This window comes from Manacus candei, unplaced genomic scaffold (assembly GCF_025592945.1).
Source record: "Manacus candei isolate 608988 ecotype Guabito, Panama unplaced genomic scaffold, ASM2559294v1 h1tg000073l, whole genome shotgun sequence".
Taxonomy (NCBI): Eukaryota; Metazoa; Chordata; class Aves; order Passeriformes; family Pipridae; genus Manacus; species Manacus candei.
In genome coordinates, this window is record NW_026138121.1 from 2,015,199 (window position 1) to 2,030,099 (window position 14,901).

Sequence of the window (14,901 nt, forward strand, 5' to 3'; positions counted from 1 at the left end):
AAGCCCATTAGGCTGGTAAAGATGGCTGAGGATTGGAGGGGGATTTGTTACCTTCACGTAGTAGTATCTGAGCGCTCGGCTGAGTTTATCATAGTTCATGCTGGGCTTGTTCTTGCGGATCCCCCACAGCCTGGCCACCTCCTCTGCCTGCAGCAGCTTGAACTCCCCGTCATTGGAGGTCCAACAGATGATGTTCTTGTTCTGAGGCTCTTGGAGGAGCTGGAGGAGGAACTGCCACAGGGTGATAGCACTGTCCATAGCAGTGAGCTGCAAGGCAGAGAGGCAGAGCAGAGGCAGGTTACCAGAGCATTTCCCTCCTCTCCCTACAAGGGGGTGATGGAGCTGAGATGTTATTTCCAAAGCCAGCAAGAGTAAAAATTATTAGTCACCAGTCGTGAAAGATGTTCCCTGCAGAACAGAGAGGCTGAGTGCCAACTCTGTCGTCTCCTCCCACATGTCAGTACTTTTCACATGGGTTATATTTAGCCTCATTTAACTAAATCAGGTCACTTTGGGTAAGTTGCAGTGAGTCACTACCCCAAAAAAATGTTTCTAAGTTGTTCCATGTTCACCCACTCTGGCTTGTACTGCTTTATGAGAAACAGCTCAGGTACACTCAGGTAAAAAAAAAAAAAATAAAATAAAAAAAAAAAAAATCAAACCTCCCACTCGCCGCCTCCTTCCCGTACCTGCTCCCACCTCCAACCTCAAAAACAGCAGATCAAGTAACTGCAAAGCTCCAGGAAGATGCCAGAGCAAAACAACTCCATTTTCCTTCAGTTCACACTTCTGCCTCTTTGTCATCAGCCCCACTCCCCTCTCTTTCAAATCTTTCCTTTCCAAGTATCATTCCCCTTTTTTTTTTCCCTAAGAGCGTAAACATGAAAGTAAATAAAAATTATTTCAAGCACTGCCTTTGCTTGTCTCAATTCCTGCCATGTCTTACCTACACCAATGATTTAGGCTGAGACTTTCCAGGACTAACATCTGCCAGCTGATTCCTGAACTCCCAGAGTGGTTTTCCTCTCCATGTCTAAATTCATCAAGGACAGACAAGGCAGAGAGATGTCATTTTTCCTTGACCATATCTGACTACACAAAACAGTATTTCCACAAACATTTTTAAGCAGGACACTAATAATTCTGTCTGCACAAGGGAAGTATGAGACACACCAGATGAAATATTAATTCAGCATCTCGTATGGATTCTCTTAGTCCAGAACTGTGACAATTAATGCAGTTTAAACTTCTTCCTATGAAATAAAAACAAACCCAGGTGCTCTGGAATAAGAACCACCATGACAAAAGACACAAAAAATGGTTTTCTATGTAAAATTGCTACATTTTTTTCCCCTCAGAGAAGAAACCTAAGAGTCCAGGGGTTTCTATCTGGGTGAATCCACAGCCTGAGAGCCCAAGTGCTGTTCCCAACCAAAGCAGAGGCATCAAGTCCAAGGACTTGTTTGAAGTCCATGTGTACACAGGGCTCAGTTTAAGATCCAGCCAGGACTGCCAGCTCATCTTTGCTCCCAAAGCCTTTTATTCCAATCTCATTACTGCCCAGCACTTCTCCAGCCCTATATAAGGAAGGGAACAGCCTCCATGTGAGCCTGAGCATTCAGTGAGCCCTGAGAAAGGATTACTGACAGTTTACACAGAGCTCCACGTTCCTACCAAAATCAGGTGCCCCGGGGCAGGTGCCTTTTTGGGCCCAGCCCACGACACTGAACCTGTTTTGCAGAATCCCTGCCCCATGGCAGGCTGGGTGACTCCCCAGGGCCGTGCCATCGATGGAGCCAGTTAAATTGCTGCAATTACCTGGAACAATCTCAACCTGAGGGACACCCACACCACGCTGTTACGCTGGCCTAGGGTGCTTTCCCCGTTAATTACCGCGCGCACACAACTCCCTGCTTGCCCAAATTAATTGCTCGGCACTCGAAGAAACTCAAGGCTGTGCTTCCAGACTCTTCCCATGGCGTGCCAGCTGATCCACAGGGGATCAGCTCTGCCTTAGAACCGCCTGGAATCCACCTTTGCCAGCAGCATTCCGTGTCTCCGAGGCTGAGGCTGCGCCTGCTGCGGCTCCTCAGCCCCGGGGATGAGGCACACGCATGTGTCGTGCAGACAGGAGGATCTGCAGAGCTGTCAGTGCCAGGGAGACGTGCTAAGAGAGAGCAGGAAGATGAAGTTGAGTGATTATTCCCACGCTGCATTTATCCCCAGCACTTTGGGAACCCGGATCAGCACTGCACCAAACGGGCTGAGTGATGCAAGGGGAGGCAGCCACGTGGAAATCAGATTAGCAACAGAATTTCAGAGTGGCAAAGGCTTTTTTTTTATTTTTACCCCTCCTCCTAAAAAAATCCATGCAGGTTGCATCCCAGAATTTAACTGCTGTTATTTCATTAGGCTGCTTCCCTTTAGGAAGTACCACCTCGCTGTAGCTCGAAGCTCATCAGCCTCTGTCACAGCCAAGCATCCAAACCTTTGGAATCACAGCTGGTTTGGAATCCAGCTGGAGACACACAAAGCTGACAGAGCAGCACTCTTGACAACACAAAGTTCAGTAACAGAGCACACATGGAGTGGCCAAAATTCTGGGAAGTGCAAGATACTAAAAAAAAATACACCTTTCCCTGCACTGAGCTCTGTCGTTCTGAGGAGCATTTACCAAATTATGAGTTCATGCTGCCCAAATCCCCCAGTTTTCCAGCTGGAAGGATCCCTCTCCCAGGGGCAGAGTTACAGACTGTACTGGAGTGTTACATTGATCAAGCCCCTGCTGATGTTTCTGGCATTGACAGCTTTAGGGGTGTCACAATCTTGTCCATTGTTTTGAGGACACCTTGAGTACCCTCAGCTTTAAAAAGTCTTGTCTTAGACACGTTAACAGGGTGGAAAAGTCCTACTGAGACCCTGGTGTTATAGAACAGGAGCAGGAATTGTTCATGGATGGGCTATATTGCACATATTCCTCTTTACTCAATATTTACTGTGTATATCTAGAGAAAATGATGGAGATCCCTCACTGGAACCTCATGGATACCTCAATGGAGCAGGGAACACAGAGTTTTTCTGAAGATTTTACACACAAAGGGAAGGCCAGAAAACAGCCCTCCACAGTGGTCAAAGCAATGGGGTCACAGGTGGATCTTCAGACTCCAGAAGCAGCTGTGAACTAGGAAAGTATAATGTGTTGTATTGTGAACCAAGACGTCTCACTTAACTCCAGCACAAAAGCTGCTTTGATACAGCACAAGAACACATCAAAGAACTCCTGTTTCTTCGGGAAAAAGCAGAGTATTAAAAAAAAAAAAAAAAAGAAAAAGAAAAAAAATCACCCAAGATGTAAAATGAAAACCAGCAGAGGCGAGCTGAGCACTTCTCTTTGTTTGAGAACCAAGGAACACGTTGAAAAGGTTCCTCCTCCTCCAGCACCTGGGGCAGGAGGAGGCAGCTGCTGCTTTTCCTGAGCCTTCACCTTGCAACAACAGGGATGAGAAGGGGCTCAAGCTCCTTGTGCTGCCCAGAACATCTTCAGGTGCCCTGCAGAGGAGGATCCACGCCATGGCCACGTACTCTTGTCCTTTTTATTCCAAAAACCTCACACTCTGCAGAGATTTTAAAGACCCACTAGTTAGAAAGAAATCAGGATGAGGACAGGAACCCACTGTCCCACTCCTACCCTGCATTAACGATGCAAACAGCATTTCAACTTCTTTCAAATGCCATGAAAAGGCCCCAACCTCCTCCTGCAGCTCCCTGTCAGCACAAATCTGATTGCTTTTTCTTCCGGATGAATGCACCAATAATTACAAAACACACCCCTGCGAGCCATCTTTCTGCTGAAGGTTATTTTCGTGGAGAAAGGAAAAAGGTCTAAACCGAAAAGCCAACGAGGGAAGGAGGCAGAGAGGCAGCACTGCTGCTTGTGACAACGGCCTTGCCACTCCTGCACCATCTGAGCAGAGGCAAAAATAGTTGCCAGAGGCAGAGGGCAGTTATACTTTGTAATGAGCATGCTAAAATAGAGCACTATTATTGTCTTGAGATCTTCTCTGACGCCTACGGATGACCCTTGAAGTTCACTGAGGAGCTGACAGAGTTTGGCTGCAAACCTGAGCCTTCTCCTGCTGCTGCTGCTGCAGCTTCCAGGGCCTTGACTTTACAAAGCCTCAGAGTTTACAGCAGGGCCAGGACATGAGATATGGATCTTTTTCCGGCGACTTCTCCTCCTGCATCTGTGCCACAGCCACAACCAGCCCCATGTGTGTGATTACAGAGCCCCGGGCTCTGCACCTCCTGGGAAGGAGGGTGAGCAGCCAGGGGTGGCACAGCGGGCACGTGGCAATCTCACCCTAATCTCAGCCAGCAGCTACACTTACCGAGGCCAAACAGACTCCCTCTGTGCTCAAAAAGGACAGGCACCCCTTGCCAGGCCCTGAGGAGGGAGCAGAGGCAGGACTGGAGGGGGGAATTAGGCCTGGCCTAACCGTGTTCAAGGTCTTGTGGCAGATTTCCTGTGCTTTGACTGGACACCGAGTAATCCCCAGTAATCGTTCACCTCCACTCGTTCCAACAGCCTCTCTCACCAGCATCTGCAGCCTGATGAGTTCTGCAGATGGGCTGAGTAAAACCCACACAGGAACAGAGATGGAGCAAAAGGAAAGGGAGGATGTCACACAGTCACTCAGCGAGGACAAAACCACCGCCGCGATTGAACCGGCTGGGTCGCAGCTGTCACACTCAGGGAGACACAGGAACCTCTGCTCAGCTCAAAAATAACGAAATGAAGGCAGCAACAGGTCTGGGGGACCTCACAGTGGCACAGGTGAGATGTTCAGGCACGCAAATCAAGGCTTCAGCTCCAGGAAATTCCAGGAAATCCGGGCTTGTACTGCGAGTCCAACACGGAACAGGTCACGCTTCACCCCGCAGAGCCATTCCCAGGGTTTCTCAGGTAGCCTGAGATGGCCATGGTGTGTGAACAGAAGGAATTTGGAGACAATAACTCCTGCCCCGTTGTGCAATATTCCTGTGGACACAAGGCCCTGAGAGCTGTTCCAGGAAAACAAACAACGGGGTTGGCTGGAGGAGACTTTTGGAGGTCACAGGCCCAAGGCCGGGTTCCAAACCTCAAAAGTCTGATCAGGTTTTTTCAATGTCTTTGTCCAGGCAACTAAATAAAATTCATAAATAAGTGGCTGCCCTACCCCTTTTATTTCAGTAGAGGGGCAGGGAGGTGGGACACAGCTGATAAAGTATCTAATTAAGTGCTTATCAAAATACAACCAGGCAACTATTTCGTTAGCGCAGCACTGGAAATATCCCTTTACTAATAAACCTTTCACAAAACCTTTTCAAGCTCCTGAGACTGTGGCTCACCTGAACTGGTACTTTTAGGATTTTATCCGTTTTAATTAATTTTAGAAAGAGGAAAAAAAAAACAAAACCTGTTCTCCAAAAACCAGCTTTTACATACCCTGATGTGGTGGGAAGCATGGAAGAGTATTGAGTCCTTTTCCAGAACACACAGACAGGTGAAATACCAGGTTAAAAACTGTCATATGTGTAAAACAAAGTTATTATTCACAAGGAACTAAAGCAGAGATGCAGAATTCCACATCTGCAACACCACCCTCCAAAAAATTCCAAACCCTGGCAGCTTTCCAAGTAGCAATCAAATTGTACCTTCTCTAATAACTTAGTAAAACCAAGTAAGAATAAGGGACAAAAAAACCACCCTAGACCCAATAAATCCTTGTTTTCCCCTGTTGTTTCCAAAGGAGTCAGGAAAATCAGCCTGTTCTGAAGGAGAAGTCGTGGTTATCGAGGCAGGAAGTTCCCTGGAAGGAAATGCTGGAGGATGTCCTTATGATAAGAGCTGATCCAGTTTTCACTGCCTAATCCCACTCCAAGCCTCTTTTTTTTTTAAAAAAAAAAAAAACTCAAAACAAATGTTGCAATAAATTTTGGGTTCCTGGCTCAAAAATGTTAAGTTGCTTCAGATGAAATTTAGGTGTTAACAACTATTTCGGGACTTGGGAACAAACTGTTTCAGCTTTTTAGCTCCTGAAAAATAAGTATTTATTTTTCTTAGTATTTTCTAGTTTTTCCTCAGTTATTTTTCTACTTGCTTCCTGCATATTTCTCGCTTGCTTCCTGAATTAGCAAACCAGGATCAGAAAACAAGCCATGAAGGACAGCAGTGGCATGGGGATTCCCACTGGATTTATGGCTGCAGGCTCAGGTTGGCAGTGGATGAGCCAAACAGCTTTTTGAGGATTTTTTTTTTAATCTCCATACAGAGACAATGATGCCCCTTTGTTACCAAACAAGATTTTGATCCTCACGACTGACACTGATGGAAAACAGTGAAAAAGGGGATTTCAAAGTACTTTCTCCAGCTGCTCCAACCACTGACCCTCCACCCCTGGCTGGGGATGACTGACACGCCAGCATTGATAATTTTATGGATAAACCTCATTTCCCTGCTTTTCCACAGTCTGATGAACAGTCTCCCTTTCCTAGCTCTCCTTTTTCAGGATATGAGAGCACAGAGAGCATGGGAAGGTTTAGGACAAAGAGAGAGAATGGGAAACTTCAAACCCAAAGCACCTTTGATCAGCCCCTGCCTGGTTTGTGGCACTGATGGGATTGTTCCTGACTAAGCCATAAAAACACTGATTTCCCTGGAAGCTCCTAAGCAGATTACACTTGCTTCCTCCTGAAGATGGGCTGAGGGGGATGTTTACCAACAGCAGATTAAATTGGCTTCAGTGGGCATGAGTGAAGCAGAAGCATCCTCAGTTCAGAGCAAGGTCCCAAACAACAGGTTAAATGGTTCACGTCCATCCCAGCTTGATTATGAAAGGGAAGTCTCATTTAAGCTGGAAAAGCTCTCCTTTAACAATGTTTATGATACACTCAGCCCCGTTGCCATGGGGATGGAACAACTATTCCCTCCAAACAGGCGCTGAGACCCTAAAAATAAACAGCCCGACCGAAATCACGAACACGCCGCTGTGTCAGGCACGGGGATCGTGTTTGTTGGGAACAGGATGAGGAGAGAGAAATGCTAATGACTGGATTCTGCTCCCCCCCCCAACGCCCACAGAGCAATCCCTGTGTTTCTCAGGAGCTGCTCCTTAAAACCACCATGGAAAGGCTCTGGATTCCAGCCACCCGGCACAGCACATGGGGGTTAGTGGAGGTTGGCTGTGGAGGTAACACAGGTGTGTGTGTACATGTGCATACAAAATAAAGGATCCCAGCAGGGATTTGCATGCTTTCCCCTCCACCTCCCTCATTGATGTGGGCAGGAATCCACCCAGCTCAGGGAGAGCAGTGCAGGAGGATTGGGGAAAAAAAAAATAGTGGTGGAGCGAGGAATTGAAAAACAACCACCCCCTGGATCCAGCCAACCAACCAACCCTGGGATCCAAACAACCCCTGGATCCAACTAACCAGCCCCTGGATCCAACCAACCAACCAACCAACCCACCATGGCCTTCAAACAACCCCTGGATCCAACCAACCAGCCCCTAAATCAAATCAATCCCTGGATCCAAGTAGCCACTGAATCCAACCAACCAACCCCCGGACCCAAATAACCCCTGGATCCTGCCAGCCAACCAACCCACTCTGGGATCCAAACAGCCACTGAATCCAACTAACCAGCCCCTAAATCCAATCAACCCCCGGATCCAACCAGCCAAGCCCTGGATCCAAAGAACCCCTGGATGCAGCCAAGGAATCAATCCCTGGATCCAACCAACCACTGGATCCAGTCAATCCCTGGATCCAAGCAATCAAAGTCTGGATCCCAACCACCAACCCCTGGATCCAACCAGCCCCCGAATCCAAAGAATCCCTGGATCCAGCGCGCCCCTGGACGCAAACACCCAACGCCGGGATCCCCCGAGCCCCGGCTGCAGGCGGGCACCGCTCCCTCCCCTCTCTCTCCTCCCCAGCGGAGCGGGGCAGGCGGGACAGCCCCGGCCCCCCCGGGGGACCCCCGGCCCAGCGTCCCGCAGCCCCGCGCGGGGGGGATCGTTCGGACCCAGCGCGCCCCCCGGCCCGGCGCTGCGCCGCGCCCCGCCCGCCCCCGCTCACCGAGGAGGAGCCCCGCCGGTGCCCGGGCGCGGCGCTCCCGTCCGGTCCCGGTGCTGGGCGCGGCCCCCCCGCCGTCCCTCATGCCCGGCCCGGGCGCCGGGGCCGCATCCCGGGCGGGCGGAGCGCGGGGCGGCCGCGTTACACACGGCGGGGCGGCCGCTGACCCTCCGCGGCCGCCGTAGCGCCGCTTCCGCCCACGGCCCGCCAGCTCGGACAATGGCGGCGCGGCGCGGGGGGGCCGCGGGCCAATGGGAGGGCGCGGCTCGCGCGGCGCGGTCCCGGCGCGGTCCTAGTGCCCGGCCGGCCGCCCGCGGCCATGTGCCCGCGGCCCGGGCACGGGGGGACATGGGCAGGGGGGAGACCCGGGCAGGGACAGCGCGGAGGGACCGCACGGGGGGTCCGGGAATGGGGGGAGAGCGGGGAGGCGCTGGGGGGGAAACCCCCAGGCACTGCGGGGAGCGGTAAGGGAGAGGAAGGGGCGCGAGGTGGAGTGCGGCAAAGGGGGTCAAAAATTAAAATAAACCACGCTGGATATAAATAACCGACCACTAGGTCCAACCGAGAGACCCCTGGATTTAAACAAACCAGCCACTAGAGCCAAAAAAACCCCAACCCTGGATCCAAACATCCAAAAAGCCCGCCCTTGGATCCTAACATCCAAAAAAACCCCTCCCTTGGATCCAAACATCCAAAAAAGCCCACCCTTGGATCCAAACATCCAAAAAAACCCACCCTTGGATCCAAACATCCAAAAAAACCCACCCTTGGATCCAACCAACTCAACCCCTGGATCCAATGAACTGACCCCTGGACCCAAACAAGAACCTTCCACTAGCCCAGGTTACTCCAAGCCCTGTCCAACCTGGCCTTGGACACTTCCAGGGATGGGGCAGCCACAGCTTCTCTGGGCAACCTGTGCCAGGGCCTCCCCACCCTTCCCAATATCCCACCTAACCCTGCCCTGTTGTCAGTGGGAAGCCATTCCCCCTTGTCCTGTCCCTCCAGACCCTGATCCAAAGCCCCTCTCCAGCTCTCCTGGAGCCTTGCTGAGATATCCACCTCAAACACACTCTTCATACCAGTGTGACACCCAAGTTCCTTCCCCCTGGATCAGGCACTGGGAGCACTGAGAAGGCAACACTCTCCCCCTTCCCTCGGTGAACAAACAGCCTCTCCATGGGATTCCCACCCTTTGGCACAGGAGAAGAGAATTTTGGAGCAGCCCTTCATGCCAAAACACGCAGCTCCTGTTTCCTAGACACGGGCTGGTGAAAGGTTACCTGAGACTCCACAGAGTCTCTGCACATTTTGTTTGTGCCTCCTCCCAAACCTGAGTCCTGCTCCAGGGGTACAACCCAAAGCACCACAGCCAGGGATGGTTTTCTTTGGGAATTACCACCATCCCCAAGCATGGGAGTTGTAGCTCAGCTCCTGGTTAAGCCCGAGCAGCTCCAGCTGCCTTTAAAGCTGCTCCTATGAAGGAAATTCCCTGGTTTTACTCCTTCAGCTGGTCCCATTTGGAGCCAAATGAAGCAAAAGGAGGTTTGTAATGTCAGGAACACGATCCTGCATTTCACAACACTTTTAAATAACCCTTTATCAGAACTTACTGCACAGTCACAGGGAAACAGAAAGCAGAGTAAGAGTTTAGGATTCGAGATGCCTTTTGACTACAGGGATGAGGTACAGGGGTTTCCCCCAAAGCACTTTGTCATGGGAGGAGAGGAAGTTTTCAAGCAGGCTGATCATTATTTATTCATTTACAGAAGTTAATTTTATTTTTAAATGCAGTAGTTGAGAGGATGGTTCCTGGTTTTCCCAGCTCCACTTTGACATTAAAAAAAAACAGCGAGAGAGAGCAGGCAGGGGGAAGAAGAGGGAAAGGAGAAAAAGGAACAAAAAAAATCCCCCTCTGAAGTGAAAGCATGTCCATATTTCCTTTTCCTGTGGAAAGCATCAGTCATTATTTCCACAGAGCACTTCACATTATCAGCACTGCTTTTCCCTTGGGAATGCCCAGGTCAGGAAGCACTGACCCAGGACCAGCTGGGAGCTCAGGAGGCCCCTTTCCCAAGGCACTGAGCAGTTGCCTCCTCAGCTCTACCTGATTTTCACTGCAGATGAGTCAAACCCAACTAAGCCACAGTGAGCCAGACCTGCTGACAACTCCAGGAGCTTTTCCCTGTGCCCATCCCTCTTCCCTGCCATGCTCCATCCTAAGCCTTTGTTCTGTTTAAAGCCTGGACTCCCTTCTCCCACCCCGAGACAGAAAACAAAGAGGGAAATAACGCAAAGCCCTCTCAGGCTCTTCCTGTGGAGTCAGAGGTGGGAGGTTTGCCAACATCTCTGTGTGTGTGCACCTCAAACAGAGCTAATTCCCTTTCTTTGGGAAGGAACCAGCACAGGGAGCGCTCCCAAAACCAGCTGGTTTCTCCAGGAGCTCCAGAGGAAAAACCCCCAGGACTGGCACCCACTGTGCTGTGTCTTTTGAGTACTTTAGTGCAGAGTGGGAGAACGACACAGCTCCAAAAAGGATCATTTCCCACGATCCAGGATCACCCAGACCTGGTCTGTCAGCACCTACCAGGCTCCAGTGGGGTCTGGAAACATTCTGGAAGAGCAAAGCTCCATCTCCGAGGGCACCAACACAACTCCAGATTCTTCCTGAATCCATCCCTTCTATAAACAACTGCTGAAGTATAATACATAAAATAATCTCTTTGTGGCTTTGTTTCCACTTGCCATCAGCTAAATCCACCAGCACACCCAAAAATTTCAGATTTCCTCAGTGCTCAGGGAACAGCACAGGGGCTGAATCCAAAGAGACAGCACAGGCTGCCTTGGGACAGGGACAGCACACAAAGAAAACAACCCCACCTCAGCATCCCAAGGACCTTCAGCTACAGCTGCATCACTGGGGTGACACCACTGGCAGCTTTTTTTAGAGGGATAATAAATTTCCTGCTTTGTGCAACTCCCACTTTGTTCTGCTCCGCTCTCCAACGTGGGCTTGTTCCTATCTTAGACAACATCACAAGGGGAAAGATATAGGACAAGACAAAGGGTTGGGATAAAACCCAGCAGGCAACAAGGCAGGGTTTGGAAAGAGCCCACAGGCAAACACACCTTTTTCAAAAAGCAACTCGTGTGCAAAGGCATTTTAAAGAGGAAGAGGCAGCAGAAAAAGAAAAATAAACACATTTCAGTGGGGATTTCTGGGGAGTGTTGAGCAGGTGGCAGCACCTAGAGATGGATTTTGAAAGTTCTGAGCGAGGACAAGGTCACAAAGGGGATACAGAACCCTCAGCTGTAGGAAAACACAGGACAACCCAGCCAGAGAGATTTCCAAAAGCACTGACTTCTCCAAGAAGAGAAGCCTTCCTGCAAGGCTCTGGCTTTGCCATGACGTGAGGGAGTGTCAGGATGGAAGCACAGGCACCAGGGAAGCCAGAAAATTATGCAACAGCTAATCAGACCCTAACGAGGCCTCGCTCCAGAACACACAGGTGGCTATTTTAATCCAGCTCCAAGACTGAGCATTGGGAATCTAAAAGCCAAGGAATGAGCAGAAACAGCTCTGAGAGGTTTTGTGCCTCGCTAGCAAGAGGATCCACTGACATGGAAAAAGCCTTTAGATAAGGGAAGGGCTGTTTGTCTGGTTTTTTTAAATTTCACAGTGAAAAAACACTTGTTGCTCCCTCAGAAAGCTTAATATTCAAGGCCTTCTTGGCTCACAGAATCCCAGGATGGTTTGGGTTGGAAGGGACCTTAAAGCTCATTTCCTTCCACCATCCCAGGTTTCTCACTGAGGCTTCAGTTCCCAGTATTAGGATCCCAGGATGTGGGAAGTCATCACCTCACAGAGATCCCAAAGACCCTGCAGGATGCCCACAGAGTATTTCAAAGCACTCAGAGCCCCCCAAATACCTGCAGCCTTCACTTTCAGACCACCTAGATGATGATGATGATGATGTAACTCACTTCCCATCCCTGTGTTCCCTTCCCTGCCCAAAATCTCTTATTTCTCAGACCCAATAAAGCCTTTTTCCACTGTTTTTTTTTTTTTTTTTCATTTCTCCAGGTTTCCTTTGCAAAGAGCTGCTCTGCCTCTGCTTTGGTGTTTGTGATGCTCTCAGAAAGTGCTGGTTTCAAGCCTTTATTTCTGAATCTATGGATACAAGAGCCCCCACGTCCTGCAACTGCACTTTCAGGGCAGGTAAGAGGGAGGGAGGATGTTCAGCACCTACAGCAGGCACAGGGGGGCTATTTCTGTCCACAAACCTCCATCCCCACTCAGTATTTCACTGGGGCAAGTCCAAAGCTCCCAGGGGAGCTGGAGGAAAGGCTGCAGAGTTTAATACTTTGCCAAACAGGACGTGCAGTGCCCAGGTCCTACAATAGCTGTTGATACTCAAAAGGCACAGCTGGTATTTCATTTCAGGAAAAAGCAGAATTGCCCAGTTACACGAGAACTTCTCTACCCAGTGAGGAGCAGGGCTGGAATTTTTTTCAGGAGGGCTCAGAGCAGCTCAGAGGTGGTTTCAGGTGCTTGTGAAAGTTTAGCCCTAAAGCTGTGCACCAGAGAGCTCTGGGTGTTACCCAGCGTTGCCAAACTAGTTCCCACTGTGTTACACAGCCCTTCTCCTACCAAATGCACCATTCCCCTCGTGAAGTTCCCACATCCTGAGGAAAATTCCTCACACAACCCTTCGAAACCTCCCTGGTTCTCCTCAGCTGACCCACCTGCACCGTCGCAGGGCAGAGCCCGTTGATGTGGCACCTGGAATTTCATCCCAGAGCCCGTTGTCTGTGCAAACGAACCCCAGGTCTGGGGTAGCAGAGGTGAGGAGCCAGACTGCAGCTCGCTCAGCTCCCTCAGCAAGGAGCTGGGAAGCTCTAATTGAGGGGAATTCAGGGCAATTCACAGGAAAGAACCGACGTTTCCAAAAGCGGCCACGGATCCGTGGATGTCGAATCACGGATCTGATTCCCCCTCCCAACTCCCACCACGTACTTGCTACGCCAAAAAAAGGCTTTATCTGGGTGGATTTTCGAGGGAAGCAGGGAAGGATAAGCCTTTTCTGTACCACTGCCCAGTTCCTGGATGAAACACAGAACGTCACGACCGACCAGACACTGTCACCCCCCTGTCCTCTCCCACAGGGAATTCATCCCATCAGCTGGAAACCTCCCCCTCTTTGGGGCAAAACATCAGAAAGCAAAGTGTTTTACCTGCACAGGCAGCGGAGAGCAGCTCCTAGGAGAGGTGCATCCCTGCAAACAACCTGTCCCAAGTCCATGCTAAGGACAAACCCCCAGCCCGGGGTTGGGGTCACCGAGCCACTCACTCATCAGCCTCATTCCTCCATGTTCTTCCCTGCTCCAGACTCCCTGGGAGTGCTCCTGTGCCTCCCTAGAAAGCTGATTATGAAGGAGTAAGTCAAGCCCAGCCAGCTGTTTTAATTGAGCTCGTTTGTTCATTAACCCCTCAGTCCCCAGGGTGGGAGCTCCCGCATCCCCTGCAGCACAAGGCCGGGATGTACCCACACCTTGGCAAGGAAATGTTGTGTTTTGTGCCCAGTGATGGCTCCAGAAGAGCTTGAACCACGTCCTGGGACATGTGTGATCCAACACAGGGCTCCTTCCCTTTCCCTTCCAGCTTCAGGCCCAAGAAGTGCTGAGGAGACACTTGAGGATAAAACCTTGCCCACAGAGCTGCAAACCTTCTCCAGCTCTATCCCATTAGCAGCTCCCACCTTTTGTCACTCAGGGCCAGGATCTGGCCCAGCTGGTGGCAGTGGAGGAACCCTCAGATGACCCTCTTTGCCTGTTCAATCCCATTCCCACAAAGGGATTTTTTCCCTGTTCTTCCCAAAAAACTCAAATTCTAGTTTTCTCCCTGCCTCAAGCCAAATTCTGCTGCTGAACAGCAACTACTCCAAGAATTGCATTTACCTGCAGTAAAACTGAACTCTGGAAGCAGAATCATTAATAAAAAATCATTAATAAAATCATTAATAAAAAATCATTATAAAAATCCAGTTCTGATTTTACTCGAGGAGGGGGGGAAAGGAAAAAGAAAACCCTAATGCAATGATCCATCTTAGAGCTATATTTCCAAAGGGGCTTTAAAGCAGGCTGAGGATTTGCACTGGCCCTTGGCTCATCCCTCAGGATGAGCAGCCAGCACGAGCTCCACGTGGGCAGCTGGGGATGTCACTGCTGTCACTCGTGCTGCCGAGGATGGAGGGCTCTGCACTGCGCTCCTGCTAAATCCAGAGCCCCAGCTGCAAATTTAGAAACGTTGCCTGAATTTCTCTCCGTGCTCTCCCACGTCCTGCCCTGCTACAACTCCCGTCTGCCTGCATGAATTTCTTAAAAAGCACTGCTTAGCAACCTGACAGCCTTCTGGCTTCCAGCACAAGGCAACCAGTCCCTCCCATTCCCACTCCTCCGACAGGGAACCCATGGCAGGCACATGGATTCACTTAGAGCACTGACAGGGAATCCATGGCAGGCCCATGGATTCACTTAGAGCACCATCTGGGGCAGAGCCAGATAAAGCCCAGCAGCCTCGGTGACACTTGTGTCACCTCCTGGCAGCCCTGGTGCTTTTCTGCCTGTGGGGAGGCAGAAGGATCCTCGTCCCTCCTGCTGCCACAGGTCGCATCTCACTTGCCCAGGGAACGTTTCTGGGGAGCAATACCCTCACTGGAGCAAAGGAGGGGTAATTACAGAGCCTCCAGTAAACCTTGTAAGCCATCCAAAGCCCCCAGAGGGAAG

The 14,901-nt window shown here is 50.5% G+C and overlaps 1 protein-coding gene across 4 annotated transcripts in view; it reads right to left on the reverse strand.

Annotated features, from left to right (window-relative positions):
• The window catches only part of ELK4 (ETS transcription factor ELK4), a 20,827-nt gene extending 12,557 nt beyond the window's left edge, over positions 1–8,270 (reverse strand). Inside the window, exons 1-2 of one of the 4 annotated variants that reach the window (XM_051808848.1) lie at positions 8,119–8,270; positions 52–267 (exon numbers count right to left, since the gene is read on the reverse strand). In XM_051808848.1, coding sequence (XP_051664808.1) covers positions 52–258 — 207 coding nt within the window. In that variant the 5' untranslated portion in view covers positions 259–267; positions 8,119–8,270. Of the gene's footprint in view, positions 1–51; positions 268–1,893; positions 3,451–3,484; positions 7,503–8,118 lie in introns of those variants that run through there. The other 3 variants (XM_051808850.1, XM_051808847.1, XM_051808849.1) reach the window with 3 other exon arrangements.
• Positions 8,271–14,901: the final 6,631 nt, after the last annotated feature.